We start from the raw sequence: 22,337 nt of genomic DNA, 5'->3' as shown, positions 1-22,337 counted from the left end.
ACTCGATTATTCAATTCTATGCGCAAAAGAATTAGCGTCCAAATTTTATGTACGAAATGTAATTTTCTCACTTTCCGTTGTCATAGAAACGTGAAATTTGGCACTAGCATTGATTATGTCATAAATAGGAAAAGCTAATGGGTCCCAACTTGATTATTCAATTCTATGCGCAAAAGAATTAGCATCCAAATTTTACGTATGGAATCTAATTCTCTCACTTCCTAATGTCATTTTACATAAAGGAAACGTTGCATGGTTACCTCCCGTGGTGTTTCCTGGGTAACGCAGAGAACTATGCAAAATGGTGAACATATGTTTTTCCGGTATCTCTAAAGTAACCACGACTTCATAAGATTTTCCGTGTGAAAACCAGATAAACAGCAGTAGCAAATTAACTCGGGTGAAGCCGGGTACATCAGCTAGTATTATATATGTGGAACTTGTTTAAACTGTATCTGCTTGTGAGTATTTTATACCCTCTTTATAAAAATTGTTTTTTTTTTGTTTGTATTTTATGAATAATGTCTGCATATAAGGATATCATTGGTCATATGTATATACTGAAAGTAGCTAATGATTGATAGATGAATATATTGTGTAAGATCTCTGAAATATCCCCCAGCATTTATAAGGTTAGCTGGGAGGAGGGAAGATCCCTAGTGAGCGTAATGTATAAGGGCTATCAGCTGTTTTTAGAAGAACGTTTTAAATGTGTGTTCAAGCAATGGTATGTCAGATGTGACTGAGACCGCTGTGGCGGTGGAAATGTGTTACCTGTAAAGCCTGATCACAAAACTAAGGATATAGGGAATGCCTTTATACATCTATCTATACAAGTTGTAACTTTGAAGAGGTGGTACGGCACAATAGTCCATATCAGGGTGCAAACATGTGATTGTTCTCAGTTACATAAATCAAGTTACCTTGTAGATATGATAGCTTTTAATGGCTAACAAAAATATATGATGTTAAAGCGATTTTTGGACCTGTGCAGGGCCCTTCCTCAGGCTTATAATGGAACAAATCTATAGCCATATTATCTAACTACACATGATCACATGGGAGGGCAGGAACATGGTAGAGGGTAAGAGGGCACAGACAGGTTTAGATAAATAGCATTTAGATAAAGAACATGGGAGATAACTAGAGATGAGCGAGTATACTCGGTAAAGGCAAATGCTCGAGCGAGCATTGCCTTTATCGAGTACCTGCCCGCTCTAGATTAAATGTTCGGGTGTCGGCGTCACTGACTGACTCACCCACTGACTGACTCGCCAAAAGTTCTCCAACTTCCCGATGTCGTAGAAACATGAAATTTGGCAGAAGCATAGATTATCTCCAAAATAGGAAAATTAATTGGGTCCCAACTCGATTATTATATTTTAGCGCAAAAGAATTAGCGTCGAAAATTTTAATGGGTCCCAACTTGATTATTCAATTCTATGCGCAAAAGAATTAGCGCCCAAATTTTATGTACGGAATGTAATTTTCTCACTTCCCAATGTCATAGAAACGGGAAATTTGGCAAGAGCATTGATTATGTCATAAATAGGAAAAGCTAATGGGTCCCAACTTGATTATTCAATTCTATGCGCAAAAGAATTAGCGCTCAAATTTTATGTACGGAATGTAATTTTCTCACTTCCCAATGTCATAGAAACGTGAAATTTGGCACGAGCATTGCTTATGTCATAAATAGGAAAAGCTAATGGGTCCCAACTTGATTATTCAATTCTATGCGCAAAAGAATTAGCGCCCAAATTTTATGTACGGAATGTAATTTTCTCACTTCCCAATGTCATAGAAACGTGAAATTTGGCACGAGCATTGCTTATGTCATAAATAGGAAAAGCTAATGGGTCCCAACTCGATTATTCAATTCTAGTGCAAAAGAATTAGCGTCTAATTTTTACGTACATAATCTAAATCTCTCACTTCCCAATGTTATAAAAAACATGAAATTTGCCATAAGCATTGATTATGTAATAAATAGGAAAAGCTAATGGGTCCCAACTTGATTATTCAATTCTATGCGCAAAAGAATTAGCGTCCAAATTTTATGTACGGAATCTAATTCTCTCAGTTCTTGGTGTCATAGAAACATGAAATTTGGAACGGGCATTGATTATGTCATAAATAGGAAAAGCTAATGGGTCCCAACTCGATTATTCAATTCTATGCGCAAAAGAATTAGCGTTCAAATTTTACGTACAAAATCTAATTCTCTCATTCCCGGTGTCATAGAAACTCGAAATTTGGCATGTGCATTGATTATGTTATAAATAGGAAAAGCTAATGGGTCCCAACTTGATTATTCAATTCTATGCGCAAAAGAATTAGCATCCAAATTTTACGTACGGAATGCATTTTCCTCACTTTCCTGTGTCATAGAAACGTGTAATTTAGCACAAGCATTGATTATGTCATAAATAAAAAAAGCTAATGGGTCCCAACTCAATTATTCAGTTCTATGCACAAAAGAATTAGCGTCCACATTTTACGTACGGAATGTATTTTTCTCACTTTCCGGTGTCATATAAACGTGAAATTTGGCACTAGCCTTGATTATGTCATAAATAAGAAAAGCTAATGGGTCCCAACTTGATTATTCAATTCTATGCGCAAAAGAATTAGCGTCCAAGTTTTACGTATGGAATCTAATTCTCTCACTTCCTAATGTCATTTTACATAAAGGAAACGTCGCATGGTTACCTCCCGTGGTGTTTCCTGGGTAACGCAGAGAACTATGCAAAATGGGAAACATATGTTTTTCCGTGTGAAAACCAGATAAACAGCAGTAGCAAATTAACTCGGGCGAAGCCGGGTACATCAGCTAGTATTATATATGTGGAACTTGTTTAAACTGTATCTGCTTGTGAGTATTTTATACCCTCTTTATAAAAATTGTTTTTTTTTGTTTTTTATGAATAATGTCTGCATATAAGGATATCATTGGTCATATGTATATACTGAAAGTAGCTAATGATTGATAGATGAATATATTGTGTAAGATCTCTGAAATATCCCCCAGCCTTTATAAGGTTAGCTGGGAGGAGGGAGGATCCCTAGTGAGCGTAATATATAAGGGCTATCAGCTGTTTTTAGAAGAACGTTTTAAATGTGTGTTCAAGCAATGGTATGTCAGATGTGACTGAGACCGCTGTGGCGGTGGAAATGTGTTACCTGTAAAGCCTGATCACAAAACTAAGGATATAGGGAATGCCTTTATACATCTATCTATACAAGTTGTAACTTTGAAGAGATAGTACGGCACAATAGTCCATATCAGGGTGCAAACATGTGATTGTTCTCAGTTACAGAAATCAAGTTACCTTGTAGATATGATAGCTTTTAATGGCTAACAAAAATATATGATGTTAAAGCGATTTTTGGACCTGTGCAGGGTCCTTCCTCAGGCTTATAATGGAACAAATCTATAGCCGTATTTTCTAACTACACATGATCACATGGGAGGGCAGGAACATGGTAGAGGGTAAGAGGGCACAGACAGGTTTAGATAAATAGCATTTAGATAAAGAACATGGGAGATAACTAGAGCTGAGCGAGTATACTCGGTAAAGGCAAATGCTCGAGCGAGCATTGCCTTTATCGAGTACCTGCCCGCTCTAGATTAAATGTTCGGGTGCCGGCGGCGGGCTGGGAGCTGCGGGGGAGAACGGAGCGGAACGGAGAGGAGATCTCTCCCTCCCTCTCCCCCCCCCCCCCCCCCCCCCCGCTCCCTCCTGCTGACAGCCGCTACTTACCGCTCCCCCGTGCCGGCACCCAAGCATTTCATCTAGAGCGGGCAGGTACTCGATAAAGGCAATGCTCGCTTGAGCATTTGCCTTTACCGAGTATACTCGCTCATCTCTAGAGATAACCATAACAGTAAATAATTAGTCCAGTAACAAGGAATGTGAATTTCTACTTCAGACCTGCAAACAAGGAAAATTGAACAACATCTCTGCAGTCCCACCTATTGGATGGAAGCATTCCTTTAAATTATGTATGAGGTTTTAAAAAGTCTGTAAAACAATAATTGGGAATAGCAAGCCTTCTGGGTGCTCTCCTTGGGGGAGATACTACATCATCCCCAACCCACTCACCCCCAGGTGTCTCCACTCCCCCCTTCCCGGTGCTCTTAAGGACACCCCTCTTGACCTCCTTGCAAACAATTACATTCAATCAGCGCAGAACTTGAAAATGTAAATCTCAGATCGGGCAGATATTGTCAGTACAAATACATAAGATTATACTTCTTTATACATTATAGCTTACGGAGATTACGGAGATGTGTGTCCGGGTTTTGTTAGGCTTGAAGTCTAAGTAAGATCTTATGTATTTCTGTTGGCAGTATCCACCGGATTTGTAAATGTTTGACCCTGATATGAACTATTATGTCTCAGCAGCTTTCCCAAGTTATCACTTATGTATAAAACTCTTGGCCCTCTTGAATTCTATTAAGAGCGCATCTGAGTGTGAAACGTGTAGGTGGCTTGCTTGCGCCCCAAGTTTTGGAGTCCTGTATAAATATTGTCTGATATGTTACACTGAAGTTGTAGCACCTTTCCCATGTGATCACAGCTGTATATTACTGTGTGCGACTCTTCCTAGTATATGACCCTATAGTGATGAGATGGAGGGGAGACGTCCTTGCTGGGCTCAGTGGTGGAATAAGGTTCTTATAGTTATCATTTATGAAAGGATCATTCTCAAAACAAAAAAATGTCCTAACAAACTCCACAAAGTCCGGGATCGGCAGTGATTCCCCCCTCACTACTTATACACATAATGGGTAGCAGCTCTCCCTCATCTCCATCAGTTCTGAGGAAACATCATCTAAAGGAAGAAGAAAGATCGGTCCAAACACAGACATGTAAGTTATACAAGTAAACTTTTATCAACAGTTAGAAACAAGTTTAGAGACGCAGTTATATGTATCAGTGTGAAATATTCTATGTACACGGCTGATATAAAGGTGGGTTATCTGGATGCTATTTGTTTCTGGATAACACATAATTATCAGTAATTACATACATTTCTTACTCATCACTTAGTGCCCTAAATTGCTTCCTTTTTCTTGTGTATGACATGTCACTTTACTTTTTACCTGTGTGAATTTTCTGATGCCGAATTAGCTTTGCTTTCCATGTAAAACATTTCCCACATTCTGAACAAGAAAATGGCTTCTCTCCTGTGTGAATTCTCTGATGATCAACAAGAGCTGGTTTCTCTCTAAAACATTTCCCACATTCTGAACAAGAAAACGGCTTCTCTCCTGTGTGAATTCTCTGATGTGTAAACAGGTTTGCTTTCTGTGTAAAACATTTCCCACAGTCTGAACAAGAAAATGGCATCTCTCCTGTGTGAATTCTCTGATGTGTAAACAGGTTTGCTTTATGTGCAAAACTTTTCCCACATTCTGAACAAAAAAATGTCTTCTCTCCTGTGTGAATTCTCTGATGTGTAAACAGGTTTGCTTTATGTGCAAAACTTTTCCCACATTCTGAACAAGAAAATGGCTTCTCTCCTGTGTGAATTCTCTGATGTGTAAACAGGTTTGCTTTATGTGCAAAACTTTTCCCACATTCTGAACAAGAAAATGGCTTCTCTCCTGTGTGAATTCTCTGATGTGTAAACAGGTTTGCTTTCTGTGTAAAACATTTCCCACAGTCTGAACAAGAAAATGGCTTCTCTCCTGTGTGAATTCTCTGATGTGTAAGTAGATGTGATTTAACTCGGAAACGTTCTACACATTTTTTACATGAATACGGCTTCTCTCCTGTATGGGTTTCTTGATGTTTTCCCCTTCTGTGACCTTTATCAGTGTGTGATGGATCACAAGATGGGACCTGTATAAGAGGATCAGATGATGTATTTTGGCTGTGAAGGGCTGAGGGGATATCTGGGATAATGGCAGGTTCTTCATATGTATCTTGTGTGATACCACAATCCTCTGCTTTAGTATCTGCAGATATCAGATCTCCCTCTGAGCTCCCGGTACCGTCATCTGCAGAGAGTAAAGCTGATTATTCTTTAATACTACAAACCTTATAAATGATACTGATATTTTATAACATTTCTATACAAATAACAAGTCATGTAGCAAAATGTAATCATCATCTAAGGGTGCTTTTACACAGGCTGACAGACACTAGAGTAATCACTGAAAAGAGCCATTACGGATGACTGTCAGCCCATGTAAACATGGATCCTGACAGAGTGAGTGAGAATCGCTCACTCATCGAAGTCACTTGGTTTGCAGCTCACTTAAACACTAAGTGATTGTCGGTGCAGAAAACATCACCAGAAACTGCAGATGTGAATCGGTACTTACAAGCAAATTCTGGTTTTCATCAATAACATGGGGGTCCCAGGGGTCTGAAAAAGGGTCATGAAAGGTACTGGACAGGAGAGTTCTGTACAACCTCTGGGTTCCTGCTCCCGGTAGATCTCCGAGCCCAAGCTACAGAAATAGTATTTTCCATACAGATGGAGTTCGGCCTTTTCTGCACCAAGATCATTTTTTGTTTTTCCATAAAAAAAACTCGTATAAAATCTCCCATGAAGCCGGATGTCAGGAACACACAGTGAACAGCAAACATAGAGCTGCTCATCTATAAGACAGCTTAGTACATACAATAATTCTATATCCTGTCATGTCAGACCAGGACTAGGCCGGGGGCAGGGGGGCAGGTGACAACCAAGCTGGGTTGCCCCACACATGTTTATGGCCACCTAGTTTGCCCCTGCTCTCAAAGCTATGGCAGCTCCTGCCGCTACTAGTTCTGACAGTCTTACTCATGGTACTGCTGTGTCCCGCTCTCTCTCACAGGCTGAAAGAGTGACCTCCCTCCCGGCTCCAGTGTTCACTGTAGTTGAGTGACCGCGTCGGGGGGAAAGAAGTGAGGTCACATTGTGAGCCGGTGAGAGAGCACACAACACAACTGAGAGTGATGGGGAAAAGTGGAGGATAATGGGGTCTGTTCAGGTACATTGATGAGCATGGGGGCTGTTTGGGGTACAGTGGAATATGATGTGAGCATTTTGGAGGATGATAGGGACTGTTTGCAGGACCTTGGAGGATGAGGGAGTAGTTTGGGGCACATGGAAGTATGATGCTGCCACTTGGAGATGGACAGGAATGATATGGAATTAAATCTTTTGGTGTTTAAAGTTTGCTCTTGGGCCCATAGGACTCTAGCTATACCAATGTTCGGAGTCTCAGAGGAAGTCGCATTACTAACTGAGGCAACAGCAGGGGGCACTATTACATAAAGGGAGATCACAACGGTGGGGGGAGGGGTGGCACTATTACCTAGTGAAACTATAGTGGGCAGCTTGATGGGGAGAGTGCGCTGAAACAAGGTCTGGCCCCATAGATAAGAAAATATAATATTATATTTATCCCAGTGGGGGAGGAGCATTCTTAGCTTTGCTCTAGGTCGCCATGGAATCTACATAACTATCTGCAGCCGGTGACCGAGGAGAATCTGTGACTCTTCTCTGCTGTATTTAGTGGTTACTACTCACCTGGGCGGTTACCTGTAGGAATCCCCTCTTTACACCGCTGATCGCCCCTCACATTTTTCTCTGTAGCATTAATATTGGTTAAATCTTCATCCTGGAACAAAAGCTGTGAGACAAATGTTGTAAGAGTCAGCAGACGGTTGGAGGAGTCATGTGGAAGGTTTTACATCACTAGAAATGATCATTAATCATCATGATGACCAAAAATGACCTGACAGCAGTAGTTATCAGAGTCATGTCAAAGTGGGTGCAGATTTACTTAGATTACAACTGCTCGTTAAAGGGATTCTGTCACCGGGTTCATGACATTTGATTTGGAGCTCATCTAACATAGTAAAATAGTATGCTAGGCTGAAAAAAGACAAGTGTCCATCCACTTCAGCCCGTTTCCACCCACTCCTGCATGTTGATCCAGAGGAAGGCAGCAAAAAAAAAACCCCTAATGGAGGCAGTAGCCAATTTGCTCATTTTTGGGAGGAAAAAATTCCTTCTCAACTCCATTGTGTCAATCAGAACAATCACTGGATCAATATTTGAAAAAGTTCCTACCTGCCTCTAAGACGGATGATTGGAAGATACCCGGATCACAACCCTTCTGGTTATTAAATGTCTATACCCTGTAATATCGTAGCACACTAAAAAGACATCTTTTCCCTCAAACTCCTCGATCGATTTTGTCACTTCCTCAGGCAGAGAGTTCCAGGGTCTCACTGCTCTTACAATTAAGAATCCCCTTCTGAGTTGGTGATACAACCTTCTTTCCTTTAGACGTAGAGGATGCCCTCTTGTCACCGTCGCAGTCCTGGTGTCCCTGGTTCCCAATTCTGACATGATTGGGGTCCTTAGGCCAAGTGATAACATTTTTAATTAGATATGGAGGTTATCAATGCAAAGTTGTATGTCCTTATGGAATGAAGTAGGGTTATCACCCTGGGTCATTCAGAGGTCCAAGGGAATTGTCGTATGCTCTCACCCCAGGAAAATGTAGAAGCGACAGTTCTGCCCAATGAGTCTGGTACGGGTTTCCTGCACATAAATAGTGTTCAAATCAAATGGGACACATACACAAGAGCTTGGAGGTATTTAAACCCTTTCCAATCACTGACTCCCCGGGACCAGGGGTAGAAATTATAAGCGGGTCTAGAGGACCATACATTGTGAGCGTAGTTAGACTAAACTATCACTTTGAGGAAGCCTCTAATATCATTGATTGTCATCTGCTCGCCATTCTGGGACACGAGCCTTCACCCAGAATTTTTGTTTTGCGTGCATGGTTTAAGTGGTCTGCCCTGAGTGTAAAGGCAGGATTGTATGTGTGTGGAGTACCTACAGCTGGCTATAATGCATATGTTGGGTGTTGGCTGTGCTTTTGTGCAGGCTACTAATGTATTTGTATTATATTGGGAATGCATCACACAAGAAGGTAGACCCTCACTCTCACAACAGGCGAGGATCCCAAAGTAGAAGTGCCGTGGGCCGTAGAAGAGAGGAGACCACGGCACTCACAAAAACAACCCGCGGGATAAAAGATTTTAGATAGGAAGTCACCAGTATCTTGTACGAAGGAGAGAGCATTGTTGGCAAAAGGACGTAGTATTTTATCAAGGAATATTGCTGCGTTTGTGAAGATAGAACCACATGCTGAGACAATCGGTCTCCAAGGGGGTTCAACAAATCATTATGAATTTTAGGTAGGATGTAGAGGGTTGGAGATTTAGGATGTAGGACATCAATGAAGCGAAGGAGTTCGGCATCAATGGTGCCGTCCATCATAGCATCATTCAGTAAAATTCTGAATTTGAAGTCGAGCAGTGGGATCAGACTTCAATGCTTCATAGATGTCACCATCGCCTAATTGTGGCATGACCTCATTAAGATATTTAGTAGTGTCCATTACCACGAGCGCCCCGCCCTTATCAGCTGCTTTTATTGTGATAGTTGTATCATTAGATAAAGATCTTAAAGCATCAAATTCACATTTACTCATGTTTGGGTTCCCAAATTTGGATTTACCATCAAAACACTTTAACTTTGCCACATCTTTTTGGACCAACGCAATGTAGGCCTCAGGGCAGGGATTGGAACCAGGAGGTAAATAGTGGCTTTTGTTGCGCAGACCACACCCACCAGGGAAAAGCCCCCACGGCTTTTTTCTTTGTCTTTTTTTAGGATCTTCATTTGGTCCATGTTCCAGCCCTTTTTTCCCCTGACATCTTTACCACAGTCCATCATGAGCATCACCCTATATTTTTCACGCATGTGTTAATTTCTGTATGGTTTTTCACCTGACACCATTTCTGGTCTATTCCACTTATATATTGCTATATTGCCGGTTTTCATTACATCTATTACTCCTTATTAGTATGTTTTTACTATATACTTCTCTAGATGACGCATAACGTTCACGCATCACTTGTTACTATGCACTCACTGCTACTACACGACATGTTGACGTCACACGCACGGTCACGTGAACCCCGTCTTTCTCACGTGATCGGACGCTGCCACATGATCACCGCTCATAGCTTCTGCTGTGTATAGCTCTACCATATTGATACACAGTGCCTCTACGTCATGACGCCTGCGCCTTGTTTAGCCCCGATCTTACCGGCAGCTGGTGCTTTTCCTTGTCTACATCTATTTAACTATACTGTGGTTTATACCCTATTATGCTGCTATATGACTGCTTGTTGCCCTGTGCTCTTAGGTAGCTATTTTCTTCGATTGAGTTTGAGATCACCAGTAAAGTAACTCAACAAGATTGGGATTCTCGACGTATGAAATTTGACGCCTTCTTGAAGGGATTCAAGGAAGATCTGGAGGATTGAAAACGATCCAAATGGTTTCGTGACCAACATGACTATGAAGAGGGTGCTGTCTTTTCTTGGCAGGCATTAAAGACTCACCATGGCTATGAACAAGGTCCTCAAAGGAACAAACCTAGATCTAGAGGAAGAAGATATAGGAACCGTCCAAGGACCAATCAGTCTCCTAGTTTATCATACTCCACGGATGACTCGTCATGTGCCACTACCCCTTCTAACCAGTCCTTTTTAGGGTGGGGCATGTCCAACAAATGCAAGAAAAAAGAAGACCATGACACAGCAAGCGAAGAGGAGGTGTCAAGCATAAAAGGACCCTCAAGAGAGACTATGCACAACAGAAACAAAGTACCGACATCAAGGCCACCACTGGGACGATCGATGTCGAATCTAGTCTAGTAGTGAATATATCTTCCAGACCGTTGTCCGCCACCAAAAGTAAGGTACTCGCTAAGGGTCTATCTTTTTGCCCAAAAACTGGGTATATGGACTGGTTTCAGCTTGACCTTGATTTAAAAAGATTCTTCCGCAATTTGCGGTTGAGAAATACTTTCTCTGATAAATCCAGTGGTGCTGTTGCGCAGACCAACCCCCGTGGGGGCTTTTCCCTGGTGGGTGTTGGTCTGCGCAACAAAAGCCACTATTTATCTCCTTGTTCCAATCCCTGCCCTGAGGCCTACATTGCGTTGGTCCAAAAAGATGTGGCAAAGTTAAGGTGTTTTGATGGTAAATCCAAATTTGGGAAACCAAACATGAGTAAATGTGAATTTGATGCTTTAAGATCTTTATCTAATGATACAACTATCACAATAAAAGCAGCTGATAAGCTGATTAGCACTTCCAAAAACTGCACTGCCTTGTCCGCACCTATGAGTCCCATAAACTAAATTTAAGGGCTCATAGGAGCTGAAGCGCTGAATCCAGCGATGCAAGTCCTATACTTATTCTGCTGGGTATTCCCCTGCTGTCCGCAGGTATGCCAAGGAGAGTAAGCATATGCTCACTTTCACACGGTCAAGAAAATCAGGAGACTTGTGCAGTGCGGGAAGAAAAAAAAATCACTGCATGTTCTATCTTTTTGCTTTCCTCAGAGCACATTGCATATAGTTTTCAATGACACAGGAAACCACATCCCACGGCATGCGATGCAATGCTTCCCACTGAAAACAATGGAAACATTTGCCGATCGCTACTTCCCAGAAGTGATGGGAGGCGTTTTTGCCATGAAAATGCCTTGCATCTGCAGGTAAAACGCATCATCTCTGTATCTTAGATTACTGATGGTTCTTCCATCTATTTTCAACCCAATACCCTGATCATTTATGTCCAGCCACCTCAGGATCACTGCCGCATAGAGACAAGACAGAAAAAAACAACTAAAATTTCTTGAACGCCCGATGCAGGAGCCTTGAATTGGCCTTTAAGAAGGGTCAAACAAGGGAATTATTTACCATTTTGAAAAAGATGAAGAAGCCTTTCTCTGCCTGCCAAGCAGCCATAAAGGACCATGATGGGAATGAAATCCGTGACCAGTAAGACATGAAGAAGAGATGGAAAAAATATACAGAAGGACTATAAGTCAGCGCAACAGTGACCATGCAGAGGAACATGGGAGCCAAGAGGATCTGGAACCAGACCTATTGGAAAGTGAAGTGGGCGATGAGGCAGCTACCAGACAGCAAAACATCTGGCATCAATAGAATCATTGCAGAGCTGCCCTAACCAGTCCAGAGAGCCGCACTAATAACACTATGGCGGGCAATCTGGAACACCTGTATATGGCCAAAGGATTGGGAAAGATCAGTTTCATCTCACTGCCTAAGAAGGGTGATGTCAAGGTCTGTAGATACTATAGAACTATCTCTCTGATTCCCCATGCCAGCAAGGTACTTCACAAAATCATTTAGGGGCATTTAGACAATATCATTGACCAGTAAATTCTTGATATAAAAGCTGGATTCTGCAAGGGTAGAGGGACCCGTGACCACATCACAAAACTGAAGTGGCTCATGGGAAAGGCAAGAGGCCAGCAGAACAAACAGCAGTATCATTCACTAAACCGCACAGCTTTGCCAGTCTGTTTGAACAAATGGCCGATTTGTGGTAAACCCATGTCAGAATGGTATTTTGTTCCCCTTGCAGCCACCCTGTGGCTGATACATGTGAGCTCCCCCTTCAGAAGGTTCCTTATGGCATTCAGCTTGTGAGAAGAAGAACTATGGAAAACTATAGATCCCAACACCCCCAAATACAGACCCTGTGCCAGACCCTAACCTAAATAGAGACCCAAGCCTAGATCCACCCTAAACACAGATACCAAGTCAGACCCTCTTGTAAAAAAAGACCCCGGGTCAATGCCTTTTTGAATTAAACCCCCCTTAAATACGGAACCCAGTCCAGATCCCACCTAAATACACAGCAATCTAGACCCTCCATAACCCTTTAGGGTATGTTCAAAAGGCAGAATTTGCAATAGAAGTTCCAATAGATGGCCTGCATTATTTTATTCTTTCATTGGCACAGGAAAAATCAGTTGATGTTACATCTACTTTCCAAGAGAAAACAGATGCAAAATAGTAATTGAATAGTTCAGCCTTCTCAACGTCATTTTAAACCAATTCTTTAAACCCCTGACACTTTTACTGAACCCCACCATACTTCTGGGTGATGTTATTTTGGCTGGCTGCCCATAGAAGGTCCAGTAGGAAACCCCTTGTCTGAGTGGGTTATGTTCTAACTACCGTGTTTCCCCGAAAATAAGACACCCCCTGAAAGTAAGACATAGTAAGACATTTGCAGAAGTCCCAAATATAAGCCCCCCCGATAGTAAGGCATAGTAAAGTGTGTTTGTATATAAGCATGCCCGATGAACAGAACACCAGAGCATGCAGCTATGATTCTTTTTAGCCCACCGCTGTTGTCCCCTACCTTCACCGTCCGTTGCAGAGCAGCTGCATGCAGGATATGAAGACAGTCACCTGCCACCCGATGTTCCCGATGTTCCACGGCCATCGCTTGTAAATGTGCAGGCAAGTCAAGAGGGCTGTCCCCTGCTGCCATCCCCGTTGTCGCTAACCTCCAGATGTATCGGTAGATCTGCAGTCTGCCGTTACCCCTTCTCCTGCTGCCGTTATCCTGTCCCTGCGGTGCTGTACGAGTGTGCTGTCGTGAGCTCCCCCTGCTGGCTGGAAAATGCCATACTGTATGTTCTGTTCCTGCTGTACACGTCTGCTGTGATGAGCTCCCCCTGGTGGCCGGAAGCTGCAATACCATCCCTGATTACAAGTGGTACAGAACCTTCTGTCGGTGATACGGTACGGGTAATTAAAGTCTGCAGACAGGTACGTTACTTTACAGCCCTTATTTTTTCATGGCTCTGTGTGTGAGTCAGGCAACCTGTGTGTGATTCTTAAGGCTGGGTTCTCACAGAGCGTATTTCCAGCGGAAATCTCGCAGTTTGGCCACAGCGATAAACAGCGAGATTTCCGCCGGGAAAGCGCTGCTTCAAAACCCACGGCACTTAGCCGCGGGTTTTGAAGCGACCTGGCTGCACGCTTTTCCGTTTCTGTGGCCAGTGAATCCGCACCACAACACTGGCTTCTCCCAGCTTTGCCGTGACAGATTCGCTGTCCCATGTGGACGAGATTTCTGAGAAATTTCGTCCACAAAGCTGGCCAATTGAGGGATTAGCAGCCACAGACGGATTTGCCGCGGCGAAATAAGACACCCCCTGAAAATAAGACGTAGCGCATATTTGGGAGCAAAAATTAATATAAGACATGTCTTATTTTCGGGGAAACGGGGTACTCTGATTGCTACATAGCTGCAGGTCTAGAAACTGGACATACAGTAGATATTACATGGCGACTCAATGATACCCTCAGGTACATCATACATATGTATATTTAACATGGCTAAACACACTGTATGTTATGTGGTTTCAATTCTGAACATCTCAGATTTACTGCGCTTTATGTTCATCCCAAAAAGTCCGTTTTACAGTAAGCATAATTCTTGTGTGATGGATCCTACCAGACAAGCTCTTTAGAGGGGGATACGGAGACTCCTATCACAGTTACAGCTGATGATTAGCAGTTCTTGTCAAACATTTATAGTGAAAGAGATGACAGTTCAGCCACCTGACTGTGTACTCGTGGTCTATAGGTTACTTAGGTGAATGCAGAAGTTAATAATATCACCTCCCAGCAGGCAGAGATGGTACTAACTAATCATGTAATATTGATGCACCATAGGATTGATTGCTTAGAAGAGTGGAAGACAAAGGAGGGACAGATCTTAACATCAGAACAGTGCCTGGTAAGTAGACAAAAGACTGCACTCCATGGAAGTAACTGCAATGTATAGGAAATATTCAGAGACATTTAGAACACAGCAGAAAAGCAGAGGAGGGGTACAGGGATGGGAAAATGTGGTTTTTGCCAGAGTGGTGCTTTAGCCCCATAGTGACGAAGCCTGTTTGCGCCTTAGTAACGGAGCAAATTTTGGAAATCTGACGTGTATCACTTAACATATCATAACTCCGTAAAGGTTTTGCATATCCCAGTGATTCTGATATTGTTTTTCGCCACATATTATACTTTAATTAGGTGGTAAAAATAGACCCACAGAATTTGTCTTTTTTTCACATTTTCAACTGTAATATCTCAAATATGTGCAAACATATTGTAGAAATTTTTGCTAAGATATATATTTCCATCTCTTTACTTTATTCTGGACGCATGTTTGAAAAACTGTCATTTTTTTAACCATTTAAGAGACGTACAAATTTAACATTAATTATCAACATTTTGAGGAACACTTTATTTTCCGGCACCAAGCCAAGATTGCAAAGGCTCATAGGTGTCAGAATTATAGATAACCCCACAAGTGACCCCATTTTAAAAATTACACCCCTTAGTGTATTCACTGAGGGGGGTCAGGAGTATTTTGACCCCACAGTTTCTTTTCAGGAATGAATGCAATTTAGAGTAGGAAAAATAAAATTTCACATTTTTGCAAATACATAATTTTTAACACAGGATTTTTTTTCTATAGTGCACACGAAAATAACGATTTACACCTCAAAATGCATACCCCCGTTTGTCCTGTGTTCAGAAACATACCCATTGTGGCCCTAATCTTCTGTCCGTATGCACAATGGGGCCCTAACCGAAAGCAGCAGTGGGTGGTTTTCAGAACAGACATTTTGGTTGAAGGGGTTTCAGGCCCTATTGCACACTGGTAGACGCCCTGAGCGGCTGAAACGATAGAGAACCCCTAAAAATGACCCCATTTTAAAAACTACACCCCTTAATGCATTCATCTAGGGGTGTACTGCGTATTTTGACTCCACCGTTTTTAAATGAATCGAAGCTAAGCAGAAGGAAAAAATTATGATTTTTGTTTTTTTGGCAATTATGTCATTTTAAAAGTAGTTTTTTTTGTACAGCATACATAGGAATGCAGACATTCACCCCAAAATGTATACCTCCATTTGTCCTGTGTTCAGAAACATACCCATTGTGGCCCTAATTTTCTGTCTGGATGCACAACGGGGCCCAAACTGAACGGAGCGTCAAACTTTAACTGTCTTTTAACTTTTACGTGATCACCATTATCCATTGGATAATAGCGATCACGTGACTGAAGACCACTCACTGCGGCCCCCCGTGACATCTCCATGCTCTTGGCTACCTTTAGCCAGGAGCAAGGAAATTTTAAATTTCCCCTTGCCCTCCCCAGCTTCTGCGCTTGCGTCTGCCATTTTGGCAACGGCCGAATGCCCCAAAACTGGGGAAAGGTCCGCAGATAAGGATCCCGTCAGGGGTCATTGGATAACCGTGATCACATGACTGGGAAAAGCGTACCATGACACCCCATGAAATCTCCAGGGTCTTGGCTACATTTAGTAGCCAGTTGCGGGGAGATTTTAAATTACCCCGCCAATCTGTGGCTTTTACGCCTGCGTCTGCCATTTTGGCAACGGACGCGTGCGCAGAAGCTGGGCAAGGTCCGCGGATAAATCTGGGGGCCTTAGGTACCTAATTTCATCTCCCCTCATGGATATGATCCATAGGATATGAACTTTTCTTTTTTTTTTTCACTTTTTAAACTTTTTTTATTTACTTCTACATGATCACTGCTATCCATTGGATAGCAGCGATCATGTGACCGGGAACTGCATACAGCAGCTTCCAGTGACAGCTTCCTGCTCTCGGCTACTCATACTAGCCGGGAGCAGGGAGTTTTTAAATTCCCCGGGCCTCACGGCTCCCTGCGCATGCGCGTGACATAATGCGTCTGGCGAGCAGATGCCGGCGGCAGGACCAGGAAGAAAGAAGATGATGCCGGACGGCGCGGAGGACGGGGGTGGGGGTGGGAGTGGGGGGTGAGTACTCTCAGCTCAGCTTATGGATCTGATCCGTAAGGGGAGCTGAAATCTCAACTGCTTTTAACTCTTGGTAACTTTAATGCGATCGCCGGTATCCGGTGGATACTGGTGATCGTGTGACCGGGGGTGGGGTCCCGCAGTCCTGGATGACAGCTCCATGCTGTCGGCTACCTCCGGTAACCGGCAGCATGGAGCAATCACGTCCTGAGCCTGCAGGGCTTTCATTCCTAGAGGAGGCATGTTTTTACGTCCTCTAGGAATTAAGCCCAGCAGGCAAGGACATAAAAAGGCAATGGGGCCGTCACTAAGGGGTTAAGGGAAAGACAGAAATATATTTTTAATTATTTAACTCTCAGCCATGTTTTCAGCTTTAGAAATACACCCTGCATGTATTACAGGGTTCAAAATTCAGTTGCATTGTTTACTTGTGGCTTGTTGAGTGTTGAAACTTCCAAAAAATGATAACGTTTTAGGAAAAGCGGACCTTGATCATTCTTTCCCCACGGACTTCATTTAATGCATATGTGTCAAATTAAGGTCCCTGGATCAAATCCAGCCTGCTACCTCATTTACAGTCTTACAATTACAATCAGCCCTTTGAAGGCAACCATAACGCTGATGTGGTCCTTGGTATACTTGAGTTTGACACAACTGATCTAATGTCTCTGGTAGAGATGAGCGAGCGTACTCGTCCGAGCTTGATACTCGAGTATTAGGGTGTTCGAGATGCTCGTTACCCGAGCCGAGCACCATGCGGTGTTCGAGTCAATTCCATTTCCTTCCCTGAAAGATTTGCGCCATCTTCTGGCCAATAGAAACGCAGGGAAGGCATTACAACTTCCTCCTGTGACGTTCCAGCCCTATCCCACCCCCCTGCAGTGAGTGGCTGGCGAGATCAAGTGACCCTCGAGTATTTAAATCAGCCCCGCCCGGAGCTCGCCTCAGACACACACTGGCAGAGATTAGGGAGAGTGCTGCTGCTGCTGCTGCTGGTGGGAGAGTGTTAGCGTCTACAAGAACCCCAACGGTCCTTCTTAGGGCCACAGCTCACCTAGTGCACTACTGTTGTGGGTGCTGGGAGCAGTTTTGCCTTTTTTTTTTTTTTTTTTGTATATCGGGCGTGCAGCCCCATTACAGCTATAGCGTTCTCAGGCTGCAGTCTGTACTAAGTAGTATAGGGGAAGTATTGGTGAGGCAGGGACAGTGGTAGTGTGGAATCCTGTCTACCTGTGCATTTAGCTCCGTGGTTGCTGGGAGTTGTAGTACCTCAGCATTGCACTGCATGGCCTCAGTTCAGCCTTCAGTTGCATTTTTTGCTGGGGGCAGTTAGCGTTACGTAAGCGCTCTCTGCCTCCAAGTGCACATTTAAAAAGCACTAATATTTTTCTGCGCTCTGGGTTACCAGACAGCTGCCGCCGCAGTGTACGGTGCCAGACAGCCATAGAAGGAGAGTCCAATACACGCTCCATTGCCTGCATTTTATTGGAAAAAAACAAATTTTTAAAAAGGACTCCTTTTTTCCGTCTGCTTGTAACCCAGTGCACATTACTGCGTGGCCTGTGGGACTGGAGGTGAATCTCAACTGCATAGTGCTCAGCTCGTCCTGCTTGCATCCTTCCTTATAATTTAGCTCAGGCTTCTCTTTGCATTGTATAACCGTTGACAGGCACCAACTGCGCGGCAATAATTCCAAAAATTTTTTACACTGCTCAGTGTCTGCTCGATTCTTAATCCACCATGCTGAAGGGTAGGGGTAGGGGTAGAGGACGTGGACGCGGGCGAGGATGTGGAATTGCAAGTGAAGGTGTGGGCATAGGCCGAGTTCCTGATCCAGGCAAATCACAGCCGCCTGCTTCAGGAGTAGGAGAGAGGACAGTTTCTGGGGTCCCTAGCTTCATATCACAATTTTTGGGTCCACGTCGTAGACCTTTATTAAAAACCGAGCAGTGTGAGCAGGTCCTGTCGTGGATGGCAGAAAGTGCATCCAGCAATCTATCGACCACCCAGTCTTCTACGCCGTCCACGGCTGCAACTCTGAATCCTCTGGCTGCTGCTCCTCCTTCCTCCCAGCCTCCTCACTCCATGAAAATGACACATTCTGATGAGCAGGCAGACTCCCAGGAACTGTTCTCGGGCCCCTGCCCAGATTGGGCAACAATGGTTCCTCTTCCACCGGAGGAGTTTGTCGTGACCGATGCCCAACCTTTGGAAAGTTCCCAGGGTCCGGGGAATGAGCCTGGGGACTTTCGGCAACTGTCTCGAGCTTTCAGTGGGTGAGGAGGACGATGACGATGAGACACAGTTGTCTGTCAGTGAGGTAGTAGTAAGGGCAGTAAGTCCAAGGGAGGAGCGCAAAGAGGATTCGGAAGAAGAGCCGCTGGACGATGAGGTGACTGACCCCACTTGGTGTGATAAGCCAACTGAGGACCGGTCTTCAGAGGGGGAGGCAATTGCAGCCACAGGACAGGTTGGAAGAGGCAGTGGGGTGGCCAGGGGTAGAGGCAGGGCCAGAGCGAATAATCCCCCAGCTGTTTCCCAAAGCACGCGCTCGCGTCACGCCAAGGTGCTCTAAGGTGTGGCAGGTTTTCACTGAGACCGCGGACGACCGGCGAAAAGTGGTGTGCAACCTTTGTCGCGCCAAGATCAGCCGGGGAGCCACCACCACCAGCATGTGCAGGCATATGATGGCCAAGCACCCCACAAGGTGGGACGAAGGCCGTTCACCGCCTCCGGCTTGCGCCACTGCCTCTCCCCCTGGGCCCCAACCTGCCACTGAGATCCAACCGACCTCTGACGACACAGGCACGGCCGTCTCCTGGCCTGGACCCACACCCTCACCTCCGCTGTCCTCGGCCCCATCCAGCAATGTCTCTCAGCACAGCGTCCAGCTATCGCTAAGAGAATCGTTGGAGCGAAAGCGCAAATACGCCGCCACGCACCCGCACGCTCAAGCTTTAAATGTCCACATAGCCAAATTGATCAGCCTGGAGATGCTCCCCTACAGGCTGGTGGAAACTAAGGCTTTCAAAAACATTATGGCGGCGGCGGCCCTGCCCTATCCTGTCCCCAGTCGCCACTATTTTTCACGGTGTGCCGTTCCAGCCCTGCATGACCACGTCTCACGCAACATTGTACGCGCCCTCACCAACTCGGTTACTGGCAAGGTCCACTTAACAACGGACACGTGGACAAGCACAGGTGGGCAGGGCCACTATATCTCCCTGATGGCACATTGGGTGAATTTAGTGGAGGCTGGGACCGAGTCAGAGCCTGGGGCCGCTCATGTCCTACCCACCCCCAGAATTGCGGGCCCCAGATCGGTGCTGGTATCTGCGGCGGTGTATGCCACCTCCACTAAACCTTCCTCCTCCAACGCAACCTCTACCTCGCAATCAAGGCATGTCAGCAGCAGCACGTCGCCAGCAGTCGATGTCGCGCGGCGTGGCAGCACAGCGGTGGGCAAGCGTCAGCAGGCCGTGCTGAAACTACTCCGCTTAGGAGAGAAGAGGCACACGGCCCACGAACCGTTGCACGGTCTGACAGAGCAGACCGACCGCTGGCTTTCGCCACTGAGCCTCCAACCGGGCATGGTCGTGTGTGACAACGGCCGTAACCTGGTGGCGGCTCTGCAGCTCGACAGCCTCATGCATGTGCCATGCCTGGCCCACGTCTTTAATTTGGTGGTTTAGCGGTTTCTGAAAGGCTACTCACACTTGTCAGACCTCCTCAGCAAGGTGCGCCGGGTCAGCGCACATTTCCGCAAGTCCAAGACGGACGCTGCCACCCTGCGGACCCTGCAACATCGGTTTAATCTGCCAGTGCACCGACTGCTTTGCGACGTGCCCACACGGTGGAACTCTATGCTTCACATTTTGTCCGGCTGTATGAGCAGCGTAGAGCTATAGTGGAATACCAACTCCAACATGGGCGGTGTAGTGGGAGTCAGCCTCCTCAATTCTTTACAGAAGAGTGAGCCTGGATGGCAGAAATCTGCCAGGTCCTTGGAAACTTTGAGGAGTCCACCCTGATGGTGAGCGGCGATGCTGCAATCATTAGCATCACCATTCCTCTGCTATGCCTGTTGAGAAGTTCTCTGCAAAGCATAAAGGCTCATGCTTTGCGGGCGAAAACGGAGGCGGGGGAAGACAGTATGTCGCTGGATAGTCAGAGCACCTTCATGTCTATATCTCAGCGCGTGGAGGAGGAGGGGGAGGAGCCTGAGGAGGAGGAGGAAGAGACAGCTGGGCCCACTGCAGAGGGTACCCATGCTGCTTGCCTCTCATCCCTTAAGCGTGTATGGCCTGAGGAGGAGGAGGATCCTCAAAGTGAGCTTCCTAGTGAGGACAGCCATATGTTGCGTACAGGTACCCTGGCACACTTGGCTGACTTTATATTAGCATGCCTTTCTCGTGACCCTCGCATTAGACGCATTCTGGCCACTACGGATTACTGGGTGTACACACTGCTTGACCCACAGTATAAGGAGAACCTTTCCACTCTCATTTCAGAAGAGGAAAGGGGTTTGAGAGTAATGCAATACCACAGGGCCCTGGTGGACAAACTAATGGTAAACTTCCCATCCGACAGCGCTAGTGGCAGAAGGCGCAGTTCCGAGGGCCAAGTAGAAGGGGAGGCACGGAGATCAGGCAGCATGTTCAGTGCAGGCAGGGGAACACTCTCCAAGGCCTTTGCCAGCTTTATGGCTCCCCAGCAAGACTGTGTCACACCTTCCCAGTCCAGGCTCAGTCGGCGGGAACACTGTAAAAAGATGGTGAGGGAGTACATAGCCGATTGTACCACCGTCCTCCGTGACGCCTCTGCTCCATACAACTACTGGGTGTCCAAGCTGGACACGTGGCCCGAACTCGCGCTGTATGCCCTGGAGGTGCTGGCTTGCCCTGCGGCTAGCGTCTTGTCAGAGAGGGTGTTTAGTGCAGCTGGGGGAAACATCACGGACAAGCGTACCCGCCTGTCAACTGACAGCGCCGACAGGCTTACACTCATAAAGATGAACAAAGCCTGGATTTTCCCAGACTTCTCTTCTCCACCAGCGGACAGCAGCGGTACCTAAAGAGCTTTGTCAATCTGTGTATGATATTCGTCCTCCTCCTCCGGCTCCTCCTCCTGAAACCTCACGTAATCACCCTGAACGGGCAATTTTTCTGTGGGCCAAAAGGCTGATAACCTTTCAAAATAATATTTATCTGTTTCAATTCTCATTAAAGCACTGAAACTTCCACCTGAACCAATTTTTATTTTGACTGGGCTGCCTCCAGGCCTAGTTACAAATTAAGCCACAGTAAGCTAAGCGATTAATGGGTTTCACCTGCCCTCTGGGTTGGGCATGGGCAATTTTTCTGGGGTATATCTGTACTGTCGGTACACCAATTTTTCGAGCCCTCGCCTACAATGTAATCCAAGTAATTTTTATGGGCTTCGCCTGCACTCATGGTACGCCACTATTTCTGGGGTTGGCCTACACTTTTGCTACAGAAATGTAACTCTGTTCTGCCTACCTATACTTCTGCCACTGTAACGCTAGAGGGGTATGACTAGACTTCTGCAACAGAAATGTTACTTCGGTCTGCTGATAC

The 22,337-nt window shown here is 45.1% G+C and overlaps 1 protein-coding gene across 1 annotated transcript in view; it reads right to left on the bottom strand.

Moving 5' to 3' along the window:
* Nucleotides 1–4,877: 4,877 nt before the first annotated feature.
* The window catches only part of LOC136593126 (oocyte zinc finger protein XlCOF7.1-like), a 40,760-nt gene continuing 23,300 nt past the window's right edge, over nucleotides 4,878–22,337 (bottom strand). The window contains exons 6-8 of the mRNA XM_066588639.1: nucleotides 13,281–13,613; nucleotides 7,534–7,636; nucleotides 4,878–6,010 (exon numbers count right to left, since the gene is read on the bottom strand). Of these exons, the coding sequence (XP_066444736.1) occupies nucleotides 5,100–6,010; nucleotides 7,534–7,636; nucleotides 13,281–13,613 (1,347 nt within the window). The 3' untranslated portion in view covers nucleotides 4,878–5,099. The remainder of the gene's footprint in view (nucleotides 6,011–7,533; nucleotides 7,637–13,280; nucleotides 13,614–22,337) is intronic.

Source organism: Eleutherodactylus coqui, unplaced genomic scaffold, assembly GCF_035609145.1.
Source record: "Eleutherodactylus coqui strain aEleCoq1 unplaced genomic scaffold, aEleCoq1.hap1 HAP1_SCAFFOLD_128, whole genome shotgun sequence".
In the NCBI taxonomy this organism is placed as follows: Eukaryota; Metazoa; Chordata; class Amphibia; order Anura; family Eleutherodactylidae; genus Eleutherodactylus; species Eleutherodactylus coqui.
This window is presented reverse-complemented; position numbering and strand designations above follow the sequence as displayed.